The sequence below is a fragment of the Salvelinus sp. IW2-2015 genome, linkage group LG4q.1:29 (assembly GCF_002910315.2).
Source record: "Salvelinus sp. IW2-2015 linkage group LG4q.1:29, ASM291031v2, whole genome shotgun sequence".
NCBI lineage: Eukaryota > Metazoa > Chordata > Actinopteri > Salmoniformes > Salmonidae > Salvelinus > Salvelinus sp. IW2-2015.
The window spans coordinates 57,979,621-58,001,122 of NC_036842.1; the positions used below are offsets into that span (position 1 = coordinate 57,979,621).

Sequence of the window (21,502 nt, forward strand, 5' to 3'; positions counted from 1 at the left end):
CCATAATAATAATAAAAAATATATATATCGAAGATTATTTAGCTTGTGATTTCTATTGTGGTGCAAATTATGCAAAACCAAGCAGAAATCAACAGACATTTATTAATCTCTGAATCTGGCAACCAGAGAGGGGTTTCTCTGTGATGGGAGTCATGGAAACATCATTTGGTAGCCTGGACTCATTGTAGATGATCACCAATTACCTATATGTCAGAGCAACAGAGCAGAGATAATGAGTGTAGATTTACAGGGCTCATCACAGTTGTCTCATATGTCACTGTGGACCAAAACAAAACTACTTGTTAGACAGACACCATCAAAACCAATCAGGTCTGGCAATTTGGCATCCTTTCGCATTTTATTACCGTTGATAACATGAGGTAAAAACGTCCGCCATAGCATAGCTGGGGATAGATTGCCCTTCTAGCAATATGGAATGAGTGTTGCCTGTAGAAACAATGGCAGAGGACGAGAACTGGAACAAGGTGATGTCTCTGTATTAAGACTATGAGCTCTTCCTCTACACCATGGAGCCAAGACAATTACACTGCTAAGAGGGAAAATAATGTTCCTTCTGGGATTTAGTTAGAGGGGGGAAGGGGAGGGAGGGGGTTATTATATATTTCTGCCAATGATGGTAAAACTATTTTCTAATCCCATGTAGACCGAGCAGGCCAATCAGGGACATATTGGCCATTTGAAAGAGGAGAACACTCTCAGGTCTAATGAGCTTGGGACAGTGCTTCACTCAGGGCCGTCTGAATGACTGGCTGACTGGCTGGCTTATTGGCTAAATAGCTTGAATTGGCTTCCCTCCGACTCTCCCAAATTTTCAGGCTTCTGTGTCCATGCTGAACAGGGAAGTAGAATGAGGAGTGAGGAAGCTTGAGGTTTAATTTTTACATTTACATTTACATTTAAGTCATTTAGCAGACGCTCTTATCCAGAGCGACTTACAAATTGGTATGGAGAGATGCTCTCACTCAGATGGATGCACGCTGGTAAACATTCATAACAGTAGTTAAGATGGCGCCAAAGAACATGGCTGATGTTTTACATTCTCCCAACCAATTGCTCTATTTTGTTATTTTTTTGCATTTTGTGTAACTTATTATTTAACTTATTGTGTACATAATGTTGCTGCTACTGTCTCTTATGACCGGAAATAACTTCTGGACAGAAAAGCAATTACTCACAGCGGACTGGAAGAAACTTTTTCCTTTAACGAGTCCGATGAGAAGGATATCCTGCTTTCACTGGAACAGGCCCAGATCCACGCCTTTTGCGTGAAGAAAAGACGCCGGAAAAGGGGACGCAGATCGAGGATCCTTCTGAGAGGCAAACGAGTAAACTCCCAATGCCTTCCATTCTTCTTGCTAACGTGCAATCATTGGAAAATAAAATTGATGACCTACTCTTAAGATTATCCTACCAACGAGATATTAACTTCTTGCAACTATAGGGGGTGCTGTTCCGCATTAGCATATTTGGGTCTCCAAATTAAACTGCCTCGTGCTAAATTCTTGATCGTACAATATGCATATTATTGTTATTATTGGATAGAAAACACCTTCTAGTTTCTATAGAAGTTGGAATTTTGTCTCTGAGTGGTACAGAACAATATCTACAGCACTTTTCATGACAGGGGTCAGATTTCAGAATTTTTTACCCCTGATCTGGAGTCTGTTTTTAAGGCGACAGTGAATGCTATGAAGAAACCGACACTGCCTACGTCTTCCTCTGGGTGTCTGTACGTCATCACGTTTTGAATGGAGTCTATTGCACAATCCCAGCCCATATAAAACCACAAAACGTGGGACTACCTTTCTCTCTCTCCGCGCGCCACAAGCAAGATGGGCATCGGACCTGCCTCATTCCAAATCGTTGTTTAACTAGTTAGATTTCTCCGGTCATGTTTTCAGTCGTTATAGTTGTTAAAAACATCATAATGTAGTTAATTTGAACCGTTTTATAGCAATTTATATCCGTTTAGTGCGATTTTGAGGAATTTCTTTGTCGTGCTTTTTAGCTTTGGAAACGTTTCGGGGTGTCGGTCGTTGGTGGTGGACATTTCGAAGGACAGAGGACATCTATCGACCAAAAGACGTTTATACAATAGAAAGGATACATTGCCCAAGAATCTGATGGAAGAACAGCTCAAAGTAACCAATATTTAATATGATAAATCGTTGTTCTGTCGAAATATTTTAAACGCATATTTCGCCATTTTGTTTGTTATCGCGTCACTTGGCGAACCCTGTATTGAAAAGTAAGGATAATTTTAAAAATGTAAGTCAGCGGTTGCATTAAGACTAATTTGTCTTTCGATTCCTGTCAACCCTGTATTTTTTGTCAAGTATATGATTAGCTTTCAATTAAACTAGATCACTCTGATAGATGACGTCAGACATATTGAGGCTTGATTTCTAGTATTTTTATTGTGTAACCACGGTTTTGTATGGCTAAATATGCACCTTTTCGAACAAACTGTATATGTATGTTGTAAAATGATGTTACAGGAGTGTCATCTGAAGAATTCTGAGAAGGTTAGTGAAAAAATTAATATATTTTGGCGGTGATTACGTTATAGCGCTCTTTGGCTGGAATCGATGCTCTGGTAACGTTTGCACATGTGGTATGCTAACTTATCGATTTTTGTGTTTTGCTGAAAACGCTTAGAAATCTGAAATATGGTCTGAAATCACAAGAACTGGGTCTTTCCATTGCTATGCTTTGTCTATTTTTATGAAATGTTTTATGATGAGTAAATTGGTCATACACGTTGCTCTATCTAGTAATTCTAGTCGATTTGTGATGGTCGGTGCAATTGTAAACTGTGATTTCTACCTGAAATATGCACTTTTTTCTAACAACACCTATCCTATACCATAAATATGTTATCAGACTGTCATCTGAAGAGGTTTTTTATAGGTTATTGGCTATCAATATCTTAGTTTAGCCGAATTGGTGATAGCACCTGAAGGAGTAAGAAACTGATGGAGTTAGAAAAGTGGTGTATTTTGCTAACGTTTTAGCTAATAGATTTACATATTGTGTCTTCCCTGTAAAACATTTTAAAAATCTGAAATGGTGGCTTTATTCACGAAGAATCTGTATCTTTCATCTGGTGTCTTGGACTTGTGATTTAATGATATTTAGATGCTACTATCTACTTGTGAAGCTATGCTAGCTATGCTAATCAGTGTGTGGGGGGGGTGGGGGGTGATCCCGGACCCGGGGTAGAGGCTCGTGAAAGGTTAAAAACTGTAACATCTTATGTTTCACCGAGACGTTGCTGAACGAAGATACGGACATTATAGAGCTAGTGGGATTTTCCATGCACTGGCAGAACAGAGATGCTACCTCTGGTAAGACGAGTAAGACGTGTCTTTTTGTCAATAACAGCTGGTGCACGATGTCTAATATTACAGAAGTCTCGAGGTAATTCTCGCATGAGGTAGAGTACCTTATGAGAAGCTGGAGACCACACTATCTACCAAGAGAGTTCTCATCTGTATTATTCGTAGCCGTCTATTTACCACCACATAATGAAGCTGGCACTAAGACCGCTCTCAACCAACTCTATAAGGCCATAAGCAAAGAAGAAAATGCTCACCCAGAAGTGGCACTCCTAGTGGCTGGGGACTTTAATGCAGGCAAACTTAAATCAGTTTTACAAAATTTTTACCAGCATGTCACATGTGCAACCAGGGGGGTAAAATCCTAGACCACCTTTACTCCACACACAGAGATGCATACAAAGCTCTCCCTCGCCCTCCATTTGGCAAATCTGTCCCTAATTCTATCCTCCTGATTCCTGCTTACAAGCAAAAACTAAAGCAGAAAGTACCAGTGACTCGGTCAATACGGAAGTGGTCAGATGACACGGATGCTACACTACAGGACTGTTTCGCTAGCACAGACTGGAATATGTTCCGGGATTCATCCAATGGCAATGAGGAATCCACCACCTCAGTCATCGGCTTCATCAATAAGTGCATCGATGATGTCGTCCCCACAGTGACTGTACGTACATATCCCAACCAGAAGCCATGGATTACAGGCAACATCCGCATCGAGCTAAAGGCTAGAGCTTCCGCTTTCAAGGAGCGGGAGACTAATCAGGACGCTTATAAGAAATCCCGCTATGCCCTCAGACGAACCATCAAACAAGCAAAGTGTCAATACAGGATTAAGATTGAATCCTACTACACCAGCTCTGATGCTCGTCGGATGTGGCAGGGCTTGAAAACTTTTACAGAGTACAAAGGGAAACCCAGACGCGAGCTGCCCAGTGATGCGAGCCTACCAGATGAGCTAAATGCCTTGTATGCTCGCTTAGAGGGAAGCAACACTGAAGCATGCACGAGAGCACCAGCTGTTCTGGATGACTGTGTGATAATGCTCTCGGTAGCTGATGTGAACAAAACCTTTAAACAGGTCAAAATTCACAAAGCCGCTGGGCCAAACGGATTACCAGGACGTGTACTCAAAGAATGCGCAGACCAACTGTCAAGTGTCTTCACTGACATTTTCAACCTCTCCCTGACCGAGTCTGTAATACCTACATGTTTCAAGCAGACCACCATAGTCCCTGTGCCCAAGGAAGTGATGGTAACCTGCCTAAATGATTACCACCCCATGGCACTCACGTCGGTAGCCATGAAGTGCTTTGAAAGGCTGGTCATGGCTCACATTAACAGCATCCTCCCGGACACCCTAGACCTACTTCAATTCTAATACCGCCTCAACAGATCCACAGATGACGCAATCTCAATCGCACTCCACACTGCCCTTTCTCACCTGGACAAGAGGAACACCTATGTGAGAAGGCTGTTCATTGACTATAACTCAGCGTTCAACTCCATAGTGCCCACGAAGCTCATCACTAAGCTAAGGACTCTGGGACTGAACACCTCCCTCTGCAACTGGATCCTTGACTTCCTGACGGGCCACTCCCAGGTGGTAAAAGTAGGCAACAACACATCTGCCACACTGATCCTTAACACTGGGGCCCCTCAGGAGTGTGTACTTAGTTCCCTCCTGTATTCCCTGTTTACCCACGACTGCATGGCCCAACACGACTCCAACACCATCATTAAGTTTGCTGACGACACAACAGTGGTAGGCCTGATCACCGACAACGATGAGACAGCCTATAGGGAGGTGGTCAGAGAACTGGCAGTGTGGTGCCAGAACAAAAACCTCTCCCTCAATGTGACCAAGACAAAGGAGCTGATAGTGGACTACAGGAAGAGGCGGACCCAACAGGCCCCCATTAACATTGACGGGGCTGTAGTGGAGTGGGTCGAGAGTTTCAAGTTCCTTGGTGTCCACATCACCAATGAACTATCATGGTCCAAACATACCAAGACGGTCGTGAAGAGCGCACGACAAAACCTTTTCCCCCTCAGGAGACTGAAAAGATTTGGCATAGGTCCCCAGATCCTCTAAAGGTTCTACAGCTGCACCATCGAGAGCATCCTGACCGGTTGCATCACCGCCTGGTATGGCAACTGTTTGGCATCTGACCGTAAGGCGCTACAGAGGGAGGTGCGAACGGCCCAGTACATCACTGGGGCCAAGCTTCCTGCCATCCAGGTCCTCTATACCAGGCGGTGTCAGAGGAAGGCCCATAAAATTGTCAGAGACTCCAGTCACCCAAGTTATAGACTGTTTTCTCTGCTCCCGCACGGCAAGCGGTACTGGAGCATCAAGTCTAGGACCAAAAGGCTCCTCAACAGCTTCTACCCCCAAGCCATTAGACTGCTGAACAATTTATAAAAATTGCCACTGGACAAATTACTTCTACCCCCCGATTTGATTTGATAACAGTACATTTTCTTCGGTCTCATTTTATTACCCTTCTTTATCTGTTAACTAATCTCTCACAACTAGACGTAGGTCTCTCAAGTTTCTGAAATACCACTTTTGCCAGCACTCAAATCAGAAATACCCTTCTCATTTCACAAAAAAACGATATGTTCATGTACATTTTCTAAAAGCATATCAAAACTATATCGAAATCCTAGTTATGTAAGACATATATAAATCAAATCAGTCACTCATAAAGGTCACATATAAATCCCAAAAGGACATTTAAAAGACAGCTTAATTTATGCCAAAATCGTGTCATCAAAATCCATTTCTGGTATTCTGATCCTATAGCTGATCTCATAAACCACAGGATATATTTGTTATTTTATTTATTTAACCTTTATTTAAAGGAGGGGTATAAAGGAGGGGTCTGCGGTTATAAAGAGGGTGAATTGGCAATAAGGAAGCAGAGCACCTAAGCATTGGAAGTGGACCATAACGTCCTCTAATGACGCAAGACTTAAAGGAGAAGCAGGCCAGGGGGAAGGCAGTCTGAGCCTTACTAGAGGGAAAACAGCTGGATCTGGTTAGGACTCTGTCGTAAATATTACCATGTTGTTAGTTACATTAACACCTATCCAGTTTTAGGATTCTACAGTAAACAGGTTGGCTCTTATGTTCCGTTTACAACCTCAACCTGTGAGCTGAAAAAAACCTGTAAGCTCAACCTGTGAGCTGAACCTATAAACCAAAATAAAGTTCTTTGCATACTATAAAACCTCAAGTTGTTTTATAATGTGCATTACAGTTACCGACATACAGTTTCACAAATGCAGATTAGTTACAGTAATCAACATCGATGTTTTACCATGCAGAATACTGTTCCGTGACAGTCATACACCAGTCTCACTTGCCAGGCTCACAGGCGACTGTGCGAAGAGACTATATACTTTAACACACACACACACACACACACACACACACACACACACCCACACCACACAAGACACACACACACACACACACACAGCACACACACACACACACACACACACACACACACACACACACACACACACACACACACCATAGCAAAAAGGTGTATTAAACCGCACTGACCTGCAGTGGACAGCAGGAGAAAGATGACTGTCAGGACATTCAAGGACTGCCGGCTGGTGACAGTCATCTTCGGGTCCTCATGAAAACAGGCGCCAGAGGGGGAGATTGTCACTGCAGGGCTGCTTTAGCTGAACCTCCTGGACATTCTTTGCTCTCTGCCACCCCCGATCACATGGCTGCTGTTGTCCAACCGGACACCTGGACAGAGAAAGAAAACCAATCAATCAATTAGTTAAATTAAATTAATGATCATGATTATTACGTATAAAGCCTATTGTGAGCTACAGTAACTAAGGGCTACAGTAACTAAGGGCTACAGTAACTAAGGAGAGAAAATAAGCTTTTGATCAAATAACATAAATCTAGCCACAGGTTATTTGCTCTGATTGGACAATTGTGCCTTGCAGCACTCACCATGCACCAAAATGAGTTGGCTCTTTTTTCCAGCCCTCTAATAGTTCCGATCAATGGGAGTGCTTGTGATAAATCACATAAAGTGCTCTCTCTGTCAGAAGAGGACCCCGTTTGGCTACAGAGCTGTTCGAGATGAGCCTGTTGATGATGATGCATCGCACAAGTTCATGCACCAGGTCAAAGTCTCTCTTCTTCAATTCTGTGTGCCCCAGCCAGGCCTATGGAGGCTCCCATTAGCATCGCACCACTCTATCATACCCGTGAACTGGTGCGATGCTAATGGGAGCCTCCACAGGCCTGGCTGGGGCACACAGCATTGAAGAAGAGAGATTTTCAATTCTGAGTGTCCCCGCGAGGCACGCGGAGGCTAGCATTCGCATCGCACCACTCTATCATACCCGTCCGACGTCCGTACAATGTGGCTAAATTAGATAAATGGCTTAGGAGAAACTGTTTTATCTTAGTGAGGGTTGAGGACTGTTATTTTCTGCTCTTGAACAATTGGTCACTGTGTGTTCCTGTTGATTTTATGTTCATCTGAGATTGCCAAACGTAAAATGTATGCTAATTTGAGTTGATTGTAGAGCGCGTCACAGACTTTGTCATCAAACACTCTGAATAAGCATGAAGGGTTTTAGATTGCGCAAAGTTAGTGTGACAATATCATCCTGCTCATCTGAGCTAGGAAACACTTATCTAGCAGTGTACATCTGTGTTCATGCTAGGAGGATCCTACATCTCTCAGGGGGAAGAGGAGAAAGCCTAGTGAGGCTGCTTCCTGCTTCATAATATTGACTTGAGTTCAAGAGACAGAATATCTGGATGTCTGTCTGCTCAGCCTGGTCTCACAGACTAGGCATAACATAGTAAATGAAATCCGACACACTCAAATTAGTATGGTATGTTTCATAAGACAGAAGGTTACTTCAGGATAAAACAAAAAGAGGGTGYTTGAGCGGGGTGGATGGGTAACTGTATATCACAAACGTCTAGCAATCCAAAGGTTGCGTGTTCAAATCTCATCACGGACAACTTCAGAATTTTAGCTAATTAGCAACTTTGCTACTACTTACTACTTGTTAGCTACATTGCAACTATTTAGCATGTTAGCTAACACTTCCCCTAACCGTAACCTTAACACATTAACCTAAGTCATAACCTCAACCCTAACCTTAACCCTTAGCCTAGCTAGCCACCTGGCCACCTAGCTAACGTTAGCAACAACAAATTGGAATTCGTAACATACATATTTCAAATTCGTAACATGTTATAAGAATTGCAATTAGTAGCATATCATACTAATTGTAATTAATTTCATATGAATTGTAATTCGTATCAATCAAAATGGATGATGGATATCCACAAATTAATACATGCCATACCAAACATAACATATCATGCTAATTTGAGTGTCCTGGATTTTCATTTACTATGTTACATCTACCCATGCGTCCAGGTTGGTCTGCTGAGATTGTTGGTCTCTGTCACTCTGATTTCTGTCATTCTGCTCATACCTGGTCCTGTTTGATGCAGTATATATAGCCCTGTCCCTGACAAGAAAGGTGCAATGGATGTTGTTGGAACAAAACCAAACCCAGATGGCCACCACAGTGCAATACAGAGAGACTACTGTATGTGCCATATGCAGTGCATACGGAAAGTATTCAGACCCCTTTGACTTTTTCCACATTTTGTTACGTTACAGTCTTATTCTAAAATGGATTCAATTGTTTTTTCCCCCTCATCATACTCAGGGTTGGGGAGTAACGGATTACATTACATGTAAGGGATTACAAAAACTGTAATCCGTTATGTTACCCGCAAAAACATTGTAATCGGACTACAGATACTTTCGAGGATTACTTTTAAATTCAGAAAGGATGTTTTCAGGAAAACATCTTTGACAGTTCTCTGTTTTCTCAATGACATTCAAATCAGCATTGAAAAAAGGTGTATGTTTAAGTTTGTTCCACCTGAGCGAGTCTGACCACAAGGAGACCACTATGATGACACACCAAATGTGTTTGATGGATCGCGGGAAAAGAGCAGGAATAGGCTTTTGTAGGCTACAGTCCAAGCGATGTCTTCCAATAATGCGACTGCTGTCGGCATTCAAAGATAATCCAACTTGAATGAACACTTGGAGGTAAGGATGACAGCAGTGGTGTAGTCTACAGCAGTACGGATAGCACTTATTATTGATATCTACATAGCACATCGATGTAAATCACACTTCTACTCTCTGATTTAGCTATTTGCGCCTTACGGATTGTGGTTGTTGTGGATGGCTGTTCACAAATCTAAATGTGTATTTGAACCCAATAATGGTTGAATTCAAGAAGTTTAAGCTGCCTATCAATCATTGTTTTTGAAACCAGGGACAGCCAGTGAAAAATGCACTCTTGCAACAGCTGCCTAGTGTGTTGATCCCAGCCTATGGAATAAAAATGGGGCTTTTATTGCTCAATCTAATTCATGCTGATACTCTTTTTAAATCCATAYGCCTAATGGACACATGCTCAAACTKGCACACGTTTGATAGACTTAAAGGGGCAATCTGTAGTTGCTACATKCATTTTTGAACTTTAATATATATATTAAAGTATATATTAATGTAAAGGTATAATTTAATGTAGTAGAAAGTGATGGGTTAGAAGAAGTATACATAACCAACCCATAAAGTACAATTTAACATCCATATATGGCCAGCTATGTAAACATTAACATTGGTTTATCCTGCAATAGATGTCATTCAATTGGTAACATATATTTTTGTCTTCTTCTAATACCTCTAAATTACATTACTGAGTTTAGGTAATCAAAAGGTTACGTTACTGATTACAATTTTGGACAGGTAACTWGTAACTGTAAAGGATTACATTTAGAATGTAACCTACCCAKCCCTGATCATACTACACACAACACCCCATAATGACAAAGCAAAAACTAAAACATCACATTTACATAAGTATTCAGATCCTTTACTCAGTACTTTGTTGAAGCACCTTTGGCAGCGATTACAGCCTCGAGTCTTCTTGGGTATGATGCTACAAGCTTGGCACACCTGTATTTGGGGGAGTTTCTCCCATTCTTCTCTGCAGATCCTCTCAAGCTCTGTCAGGTTGGATGGGGAGCGTTGCTGCACAGCTATTTTCAAGTCTCTGATGTTTGATCGGGTTCAAGTCCGGGCTCTGGCTGGGCCACTCAAGGACATTCAGAGACTTGTCCCAAAGCAACTGCTGCGTTGTATTTGCTGTGTGGTTAGGGTCGTTGTCCTGTTGAAAGGTGAACATTCACCCCAGTCTGAGATCTTGAGCACTCTGGGGCAGGTTTTCACCAAGGATCTCTCTACTTTGCTCCATTCATCTTTCCCTCGATTCTGACTAGTCTGCCAGTCCCTGCCGCTGAAAAACATCCCCACAGCATGATGCTGCCACCACCATGCTTCACCATAGGGATGGTGCCAGGTTTCCTCCAGATGTGATKCTTGGCATTCAGGCCAAATAGTTCAATCTTGGTTTCATCAGACCAAAGAATCTTGTTTCTCATGGTCTGAGAGTCCTTTATGTGCCTTTTGGCAAACTCCAAGCGGGCTGTCATGTGCCTTTTACTGAGGAGTGGCTTCCGTCTGGCCACTACCATAAAGGCCTGATTGGTGGAGTGCTGCAGGAATGGTTGTCCTTCTGGAAGGTTCTCCCATCTCCACAGAGGAACTCTGGAGCTCTGTCAGAGTGACCATRGGGTTCTTGGTCACCTCCCTGACCAAGYCCCTTCTCCCCCAACTGTCAACTGTGGGACCTTATATAGACAGGTGTGTGCCTTTCCAAATCATGTCCAATCAATTGAATTTACCACAGGTGGAAACATTTCAAGGATGATCAATGGAAACAGGATGCACCTGAGCTRAATGTCGAGTCTCATAGCAAAGAGTCTATTTTATCTGATCTTCATCTAAGTCACAACAATAGACAAACACAGTCTGCTGAAATGTATAATAATAATAATAACAATTATACGTTTTCATGTCTTTATTGAACACACTGTGTAAACATTCACAGTGCAGGGTGGAGAAGTATGTGAAATAAAAAATRCCTTGGATTTAATTAACTSGTTGACCCTCCTTTGGTAGCAATAACCTCAACCAAACGTTTTCTGTAGTTGCGGATCAGACCTGCGGTTAGGAGGAATTTTGGACCATTCCTCTTTACAAAATTGTTTCAGTTCAGCAATATTCTTGGGATGTCTGGTGGGAACCGCTCTCTTGAGGTCATGCCACAGCATCTCAATCGCGTTGAGGTCAGGACTCTGACTGGGCCACTCCAGAAGGCGTATTTCCTTCTGTTGAAGCCATTCTGTTTTTGTTTTACTTCTGTGTTTTGGGTCGTTGTCCTGCTGCATCACACAACTTTTGTTGAGCTTCAATTGGCAGACAAATAGCATTACATTCTCCTGCTAAATGTCTTCTTAAACTTGAGAATTAATTTCCGTCGAAGATAGCAAGCTGTCCAGGCCCTGAGGCAGCAAAGCAGCTCCAAACCATGATGCTCCCTCCACCATACTTTACAGTTGGGATGAGGTTTAGATGTTGTGTGCTGTGCCTTTTTTTCTACACACATAGTGTGTGTGTTCCTTCCAAACAACTCAACWGTAGTTTAATCTSTCCACAGAATATTTTGGCAGTAGCGCTGTGGAACTTCCAGATGCTCTTTTGCGAACTTCAGACGTGCAGCAATGTTTTTTTTGGACAGCAGTGGCTTCTTCCYTGGTGTCCCCCCATGAACACCATTCTTGTTTATTGTTTTACGTATCGTAGACTCGTCAACAGAGATGTTAGCATGTTCCAGAGATTTCTGTAAGTCTTTAGCTGACGCTAAGATTCTTCTTAACCTCATTGAGCATTCTACGCTGTGCTCTTGCAGTCATCTTTGCAGGACGGCCACTCCTWGGGAGAGTAGCAACAGTGCTGAACTTTTTCCATGTATAGACAATTTGTCTTACCATGGACTGATGAACATCAAGGCTTTTAGAGATAATTTTGTAACCCTTTCCAGCTTTACGCAAGTCAACAATTCTTAATCTTGGGTCTTCTGAGATCTCTTTTGTTCGAGGCATGGTTCACTTCAGGCAATGCTTCTTGTAAATAGCMAACTCAAATTTTGTCAGTGTTTTTTTASAGGMCAGCTCTAACCAACATCTCCAATCTCGTCTCATTGATTGAACTCCAGGTTAGCTGACTCTTGCCTCCAATTAGCTTTTAGAGAAGTCATTAGCCTAGAGGTTCATATACTTRTTCCAACCTACACTGTYAATGTTTAAATTATGTTTTCAATTTAGACAGTTTAAGCAGAATGTGTTTGTCTGTTGTTGTGACTTAGATGAAGATCAGATCTCATTTTATGACCAATTTATGCAGAAATTCCAATAATTCCAAAGGGTTCAAATACTTTTTCTTGCCAATGTATGTAAATATTTATGTTTTATGTTTTATAAATGTGCAAACATTTCTAATAACCGGTTTTTGTTTTGTCATTATGAGGTATTGTGTGTAGATTAATGAGGAAAAACATTTATTTAATCCATTTTAGAATAAGGCTAGTAAGTAACAAAATGTGGAACAYGTCAAGGGGTCTGAATACTTTCCGAATGCACTGTAACAGGCTATTTCTGTTTTTGGTTTTTAAAATCTCTTTACTTTAGGCTGTTCCTCCTCCTCAGAGGGACAGTCAGAGAGACTCTCTAGCTTGTTAGAGCAGCCTTTCCTTTCCTTTGACTTCTGGAGACAGAGAGAGAGAGACAGAGAGACCGCGAGAGAGACAGTGAGAGAGACAGAGAGAGAGACAGAGAGAGAGAGAGACAGAGAGAGGCGAGGAGCGAGAGTGGAGAGAGAGAAGAGAGAGAAGAGAGAGGAGAGAGAGAGAGCAAAAAAAAAAAACTTTGACAGACAGACAGACAAGACAATGCACCACATGACCAGGGATTACCCTCCTTTGAAGATCCTCCTTCGTTTTGGTTACATGGATTCTGGCATCACCCCCTTTGTTCTATGCTGTCTTATTTGTCTACACGGTACAAACAGATATGGTATTTTAATCCCCCAGTGTTTGTATTTCTTTATCAACAAGAATCACATGTGGATAAAGGAGGTTTACATAACTAGCTTCATGTAAGTCAAGAAGACCCCTCTCTCGACACACATACACACATATGCATGTGCACATACGCACCCACAAGCGCTCAGGCAACGCACACACATCCACAGCAAAAAAGAATAGCACACATACACACACATACATGCAAGAAATGCATTTCACTGTACTTGTGCACGTGAAATATATTTTTTAAAATTACTTGAACACACCACACACACAACACACACACACACACACACACACACACACACCACACACAACACACACACACACACACACACACACACACACACACACACACACACACACACACACACACACACAACACACACCACACACACACACACAAAGTTGGAAGAGATTGATGCATCACTATTGGTCTTTGTGTGAGGTGTTGATGTGCTGAAGGTATCGAACTGTCTGTTCAAGTAGTTGGCACACAGTTATCGGACACTCACAAGACATGCAGCCAGAGGTCTCTTCACGGTCCCCAGGTCCAGAACAGGGGCTGGAAAACACACAGTATTAAATACAGTATTAAATTATAAAAAACACCTTTCGGACACGACGGGGACTGTGGAGAGACACAGAATTATTATTGTATGCTTCATTTTGTATGTGTTTATTTTTGCATTGTGATTTTATTCTATTGTATTTCTGTATTGTTTTATTTTGTATTGATTTTGCATTGTATTGTTGTATTGTCATTGTATTTGTTGATTGTATTGTTTGTTGATTGTATTTTGTATTGTATTTGCATTGTATTTTGTATTGTATTTTGCATTCTAGTATTATGTGTGTGATATGACTGATATGTGATCTGTGATATTATGTTGTATACGACTGTGATATGTGGTTTTCTCACCTGGCTATCTTAACATGAATGCACTAGCTGTGGGTTGCTCTGGATGGGAGCGTCTGCTGAATGTGTTAAATTGTAATGTAAATGTAGTGCTGTGTATATTTATGTATATTATGTATTTTATTTGTTGTGTTGTTTCCCTATTTGGTCCCAGGAAGAGTAGCCACTGCCTCGGCAGCAGATAATTGGGGATCTTAATATACAATAGCACACAATACACACACACACACACACACCACACACACCACACGACACACACAGCACACACACACACACACCACACACACAACCACACACACAACACACACACACACACACCACACACACACACACACACACACACACACACACACACACACACACACACACACACACAACACACACACACACCACACACACACCACACACACACACACACACACACACTCCACAGAGCGAGAGACTGACATCCTCTTTGCTGAACACACATAGTGCCCAACGATACTATGCTACAGATGGAGAGGCAGTGTGGAGGCTGTTTGCATCATGCTGAACACAGTCCTGAGATGTAAAGCAAACTGACAGAATATTCTAGCTATTTTGTCTAAACAACAACTGAATAAATCTGATTGAAATGTCAGCATCACTTGCTGAGGAGCAGCACAAATTAAGGACCAGCACACCATTATCAATCTATAAACCTATTACAGAATTATGCAATTGCTATTTTTTTCTGGGCTGGGCAGATAATCAAACAGAAGCAGGACATGTTACCAATTACTCCAGCATCCACTATGAAGTCTAGATTACTACRAGACAGACCCAGACATGTCAGTTGGTTGATAAGAAAAAACAACAGTTTTCAGCTGTTAGCGGATTGCAAAAAAAATGCGAGAAAGAGACACTCTTTAGTGTTTTTTTATATTTTTTTAACCGTCTTGTTTTTGATGAAACATTTGCTTCCAGCCAGTAACACATTGTGCTCTTGAGTATTGTTCATCTCATAAGTTAATATATTTTTGAGGGCTAGAAAGAATATTGCATTCTGCATAGAGACTTCTATTTGATTTGCTGTTGATTAGCGGTTCAATTGTTACGCTACATCCTAGGCAACTACGTATGATGTCATACAATGAATTATAAAATGGGTGGTTCGAGCCCTGAATGCTGATTTGCTGACAGCCGTGGTATATCAGACCATATACCACTGGTACGACAAAACATTTATTTTAACTGCTCTACTTATGTTGGTAACTAGTTTATAATAGCAATAAGGCACCTCGGGGGGTTGTGATATATGGCCAATATACCACGGCTAAGGGCTGCGTCCAGGCAGCTCTGCGTTGCGTTGTGCATAATAACAGCCCTTAGCCGTGGTATAATAGCCATATAGCACAACCCCCCGGGCCTTATTGCTTAAATAATGAGACACAAGAGGAGTGAGTTTGTGGGGAAATAAGGTCAGCTGCCTGCACACAGGAAACTGAGCATTCACGCCGCAATTGTTGCAACCCCTATTACTAGTCTGTTCAACCTCTCTTTCGTATCGTCTGAGATCCCCAAAGATTYGAAAGCTGCCGCAGTCATCCCCCTCTTCAAAGGGGGAGACACTCTAGACCCAAACTGTTGCAGATCTATATCTATCCTACCCTGCCTTTCTAAGGTCTTCGAAAGCCAAGTTAAACCTATGTAAAATACTTTTTATAATGAGTATTTCTGTATTTGAATTTGGCGCTCTGCAATTTCACTGGACGCTAGCGTCCCACATACCCTAGTGAGGTTTTAATTAATGTGAGTCTGGAAGGAGAGTTTACAGTCTAACTAGGTATTTGTAATTGTCCACATATTCTAAGTCAGAACTGCAGGCAGCGATCGGTTGAAGAGCTTGCATTTAGTTTTACTTGCATTTAAGAGCYGTTGGAGGCCACTGAAGGAGAGTTGTATGGCATTGAAGCTCTTCTGGAGGGTTGTTAACACAGTGTCCAAAGAAGGGTCAGAAGTATACAGAATGGTGTCGTCTGCGTAGAGGTGGATCAGAGAATCACCAGCAGCAAGAGTGACATCATTGATGTATACAGAGAAAAGAGTCGGCCCGAGAATTGAACCCTGTGGCACCCCCATAGAGACTGCCAGAGGTCCGGACAACAGGTCCTCCAATTTGACACACTGAACTCTGTCTGAGAAGTAGTTGGTGAACCAGGCYAGGCAGTAATTTGAGAAATCAAGGCTGTTGAGTCTGCCAATAAGAATGTGGTGAATTACAGAGTCGAAAGCCTTGGCCAGGTCGATGAATGCGGCTGCACAGTATTGTCTTTTATCGATGGCGGTTATGATATCGTTTAGGACCTTGAGCGTGTCTGAGGTGCACCCATGACCAGCTCGGAAACCAGATTACATAGTGGAGAAGGTACGGTGGGATTCGAAATGGTCGGTGATCTGTTTGTTAAAGATTAACTTCTTGTGAATCCAACCACGGTGTCAGATTTCAAAAAGGCTTTACGGCAAAAGCATACCTTACGATTATTTGAGAACATCGCCCAGCAGACAAATCATTACAAACAGTAACCAGCCAAGTAGAAGAGTTACACAAGTCAGAAATAGAGATAAAATTAATCACTTACCTTTGATGATCTTCATATGGTTGCACTCAGAAGACATTAATTTACTCAATAAATGTTTGTTTTGTTCGATAAAGTCTCTCTTTATATCCAAAAACCTCTGTTTTGTTCGCGCGTTTCCTTCAGTAATCCACAGGCTCAAACGCAGTCACAACAGGCAGACAAAAAAACAAAATTGTATCCTTAAAGTTCATAGAAACATGTCAAACGATGTTTATATTCAATCCTCAGGTTGTTTTTAGCCTAAACAATCYATAATATTTCAACCGGACGATAACGTTGTCAATATATAAGGTAAACAAGACAGGCACTCTCTCGGTCGTGCGCATGAAAAAGCTCTGTGACACTGCAGGGTCCACTCATTCAGACTGCTCTTACTCCCTCATTTTTCAGAATACAAGCCTGAAACAATTTCTATAGACTGTTGACATCTAGTGGAAGGCATAGGAACTGAATTTGAGTCCTAAGTCAAAGGATACTGTAATGGGATTGAATASAAAACTACAAAAAAATAWAAATCCTACTTCCTGGATGGATTTTTCTCAGGTTTTCGCCTGCCAAATCAGTTCTGTTATACTCAGAGACACTATTTTAACAATTCTGGAAACTTTAGAGTGTTTTCTATTCAAATCTACCAATTATATGCATATCCTATCTTCTGGGCCTGAGTAGCAAGCAGTTTAATTTGGGAACGCTTTTCATCCAAAATTCAGAATGCTGCCCCCTACCCTAGAGAAGGGCATCTTCAATCCAAAATTAAATCTAGAATCGGCTTCCGATTTCGCAAGAAAGCATCCTTCACTCATGCTGCCAAACATACGCTCGTAATACTGATTATCCTACCGATCCTTGACTTTGGCGATGTCATTTACAAAATAGCCTCCAACACAATACTTAGCAAATTGGATGCAGTCTATCACAGTGCCATCCGTTTTGTCACCAAAGCCCCATATACTACCCAACACTGCAACCTGTATGCTCTTGTTGGCTGGCCATCGCTTCATATTTCTCATATTTGTCACCAAACCCTCTGGCTCCAGGTCATCTATAAGTCTTTGCTAGGTAAAGCTCCACTTTATCTCAGCTCACTGGTCACCATAGCAGCACCCACCCGTAGCACGCGCTCCAGCAGGTATATTTCACTGGTTACCCCCAAAGCCTATTCCACTTTTGGCCACCTTTTCTTCCAGTTCTCTGCTGCCAATGACTMGAACGAATTGCAAAAATCACAGAAGCTGGAGACTCATATCTCCCTCACTAACTTTAAGCATCAGCTGTCAGAGCAGCTCACAGATCATTGCACCTGTACATAGCCCATCTGTAAATAGCCCATCCAACTACCTCATCCCCATATTGTTTTTGTTTCTTTTGCTCCTTTACACACCAGTATCTCTACTTGCACATTCATCTTCTGCACATCTATCACTCTAGTGTTTTAATTGCTAAATTGTAATTACTTCGCCACTACGGCCTATTTACTGCCTCACCTCCCTAATCTTACCTCATTTGCACACACAGTATATAGATTTTTTCTATTGTATTGTTGACGGTACATTTGTTTATTCCATGTTTAACTCRGTGTTGTTGTTTGTGTCGCACTGCTTTGCTTTATCTTGGCCAGGTCGCAGTTGTAAATGAGAACTTGTTCTCAACTGGCCTACCTGGTTAAATAAAGGTTAAATAAAAAAAATAAAAAGGTCTCATTCCTGACCTCACCCGCAGGCCATCGGCTCAAACACTAGTCAATATTCAACGGCAACGTTCCTGCCTCTGGTCTGATCAATGCTCTTTATGAATCATATCTAAATTAATTGGAATTGATTCCAGTTTTATGACTTTGGAGCTTTAGTTAGAGACTGTCCAGTGGTCCCTTAGGTTATGAGGCCACATTTGATAGATGTAGTAAAGCTCGGATCTAATGACTGTCATTGACACACAAGCCGTGAGTGTGTGTGTGTGTGTGTGTGTGTGTGTGTGTGTGTGTGTTTGTGTGTGTGTGTGTGTGTGTGTGTGTGTGTGTGTGTGTGTGTGTGTGTGTGTGTGTGTGTGTGTGGTGTGTGTGTGGTGTGTGTTGGTGTGTGTGTGTGTGTGTGTGTGTTTGTGTGTGTGTGTGTGTGTGTGTTCAGAAGTCGGAAATCTATCCTTTGCAAAAGGGGTATTATTGCTTTGAGCAAACCATCACTGAACCACGCCAGCTGTGTGATCTCGCAAGACCTTTAAACAGGTTAACATTCACAAGACCATGGGGCCAGATGGAATACCAGGAAGAGTACTCAGAGCATGCGCTGATCAGCTGGCAAGTGTCTTCACTGACATTTTCAGCCTCTTCCTGGCCCTGTCTGTAATACCTACACGTTTCAAGCAGATCACCATAATCCCTGTGCCCAAGAACGTCAAGGTAACCTGTCTAAATGACTTTCACCCTGTAGCACTCACATCTGTAGCCATGAAATTCTTTGAAAGGCTGGTCATCGCTCACATTAATACTACATCCCAGACACCCTGGACCCACTCTAATTCGTTATACCGCCCCAACAGATCCACTGATGACTTTACTGATGGGCCACCCGCAGGTAGTGAGGGTAGGCAACAGCACATCCYACATGCTGACCCTCAACAAGGGGGCCCATCAGGAGTGTGTGCTTAGTACCCTCCTGTACTCCCTGTTCACCCACAACTGCTCGGCCGTGCATGACTCCAACACCATCATTAAGTTTGATGACAACACGACAGTGGTAGGCCTGATCACAGATGACAATGAAGCAGCCTAGAGAGAGGAGGTTAGTGACCTGGCAGTGCCAGTACAACAACCTTTCCCTCAACATCAGCAAGACAAAGGAACTGATRGTGGACTACAGGAAACAGAGGGCCGAGCACGCCCCCATTCACATCGACGGGGCTGTAGTGGAGCAGGTCTAGAGCTTTAAGTTCCTTGGTGTCCACGTGAAGAGGGCACGACAAGTCTTCTTCCCCCTCAGGAGGCTGAAAAGATTTGGCATGGGCCCTCAGATCCTCAATAAGATCTACAGCTGCACCATTGAGAGCATCTTCACTGGCTGCATCACCGCTTGGTATGGCAAGTGCTTGGCATCTGACCGCTAGGTGCTACAGAGGGTAGTGCGTACGGCCCAYTACATCACTGGGGCCGAGCTCCCTGCCATCRAGGAACTCTATACCAGGCGGTGTCAGAGGAAGGCCCTAAAAATGGTCAAAGACTCCAGCCACCCAAGTCATAGACTGTTCTCCTTCCTACCGCACGGCAAGCGGTACCGATGCACCAAGTCTGGAGCCAACAGGACCCTGAACAGCTTCTAACCCCAAGCKATAAGACAGCTAAATAGTTAACCAAATAGCTACCTGGACTGTGTAGATTGACCCCCCTTTGCACAAACTATTTTATGCTCATAACATACGCTGTTGCAACTGCTTATTATCTATCCTGTTGCCTAGTCACTTTATCCCTACCTATATGTACATATCTACCTCAATTACCTCGTACCCCTCCCTGCACATCGACTTTGTACCGGTAACATGTGTATTTAGCCAAGTTATCGATTTTTCTCTCAGATTTTTCTCTCTGCTTTGTTGGGAAGCAAGCATTTCACTGTTAGTCTACACCTGTTGCCTACGAAGCATTGATTGGATGAAGGCATCCTTTGGTTAAAGGGTATTGGGTTGATTGTTTGAAAAATGGTCTGAGGGGCTTGTGTACACCACGCCTGCTGTTCCCATAGTGACAGCTCTGACGTAGATCGCTCTGTTTTCAAAAAGATTCAAAACCTCAAAATAAAACATAAAAGACATTAGGGTGCAAATGCAAGTGGACTAGCAGCTTGAGGTTGCCTGGGAAACCTCTCACAAAAGAGACGGGGGGGAAGAGTGGTTATTGCTCTGTCTAGTGAGTAATTATCTGTGGTAGTGAACAGGAAATGAAAAAAAATTGTTGCCTAAAAAAAGAACAGCCACAATGGAACAACACGGCGGGGTTTCCATGGCAGGGAGTATGTTGTTTTCGAGGTGAATGTGGCCCACCCTACTTTAATGGGCTGCTGAATTGTGTGCCTGCATGGTAGGCTTGTTTTCGGCATGTAGCACTTTATAAAGTTGACACAATCAGAAGAAGCAGCACTGTAATCCAAATCAATTCAGCTGGAGGCCTGTTGTTTTCCTACCTGCTGAGATGTGTCTGTGGAGAGAATACGCTGTCCCTCCCACATCCCACACACCGCTCATTCTTCTCTCTTCATCTATCAGAATCCTCAAGGGTAGATATGAAAAGTGGGTTTCTGTTTGTTTGGAAAGGCTGGAAGTTGGGAATTATGGCAAAACAACTATTCTGAGCTTAATTACATATGAGAAATAATATTGTCACATCGCTAATGAATATTTTCTATGTCTTAGAATAGCTCAATATCTTATTGGCAGATTCCTGCTCCAGTAGCAATATGAAGTTTGCTCAAATCTTGACTAAAGCTTGACTTGACTTGACTATGTTTTTAATTAATTGACGTATCCACATGCGTGAAACATTAAAAATGATATAA

General features: G+C 42.3%; 1 protein-coding gene across 1 annotated transcript in view; it reads right to left on the reverse strand.

Moving 5' to 3' along the window:
• The window catches only part of shisal1b (shisa like 1b), a 65,952-nt gene that overhangs the window by 18,420 nt on the left and 26,030 nt on the right, over window positions 1-21,502 (reverse strand). The window contains exon 2 of the mRNA XM_023985167.2: window positions 6,937-7,134. Within this exon, the coding sequence (XP_023840935.1) occupies window positions 6,937-7,003 (67 nt within the window). The 5' untranslated portion in view covers window positions 7,004-7,134. The remainder of the gene's footprint in view (window positions 1-6,936; window positions 7,135-21,502) is intronic.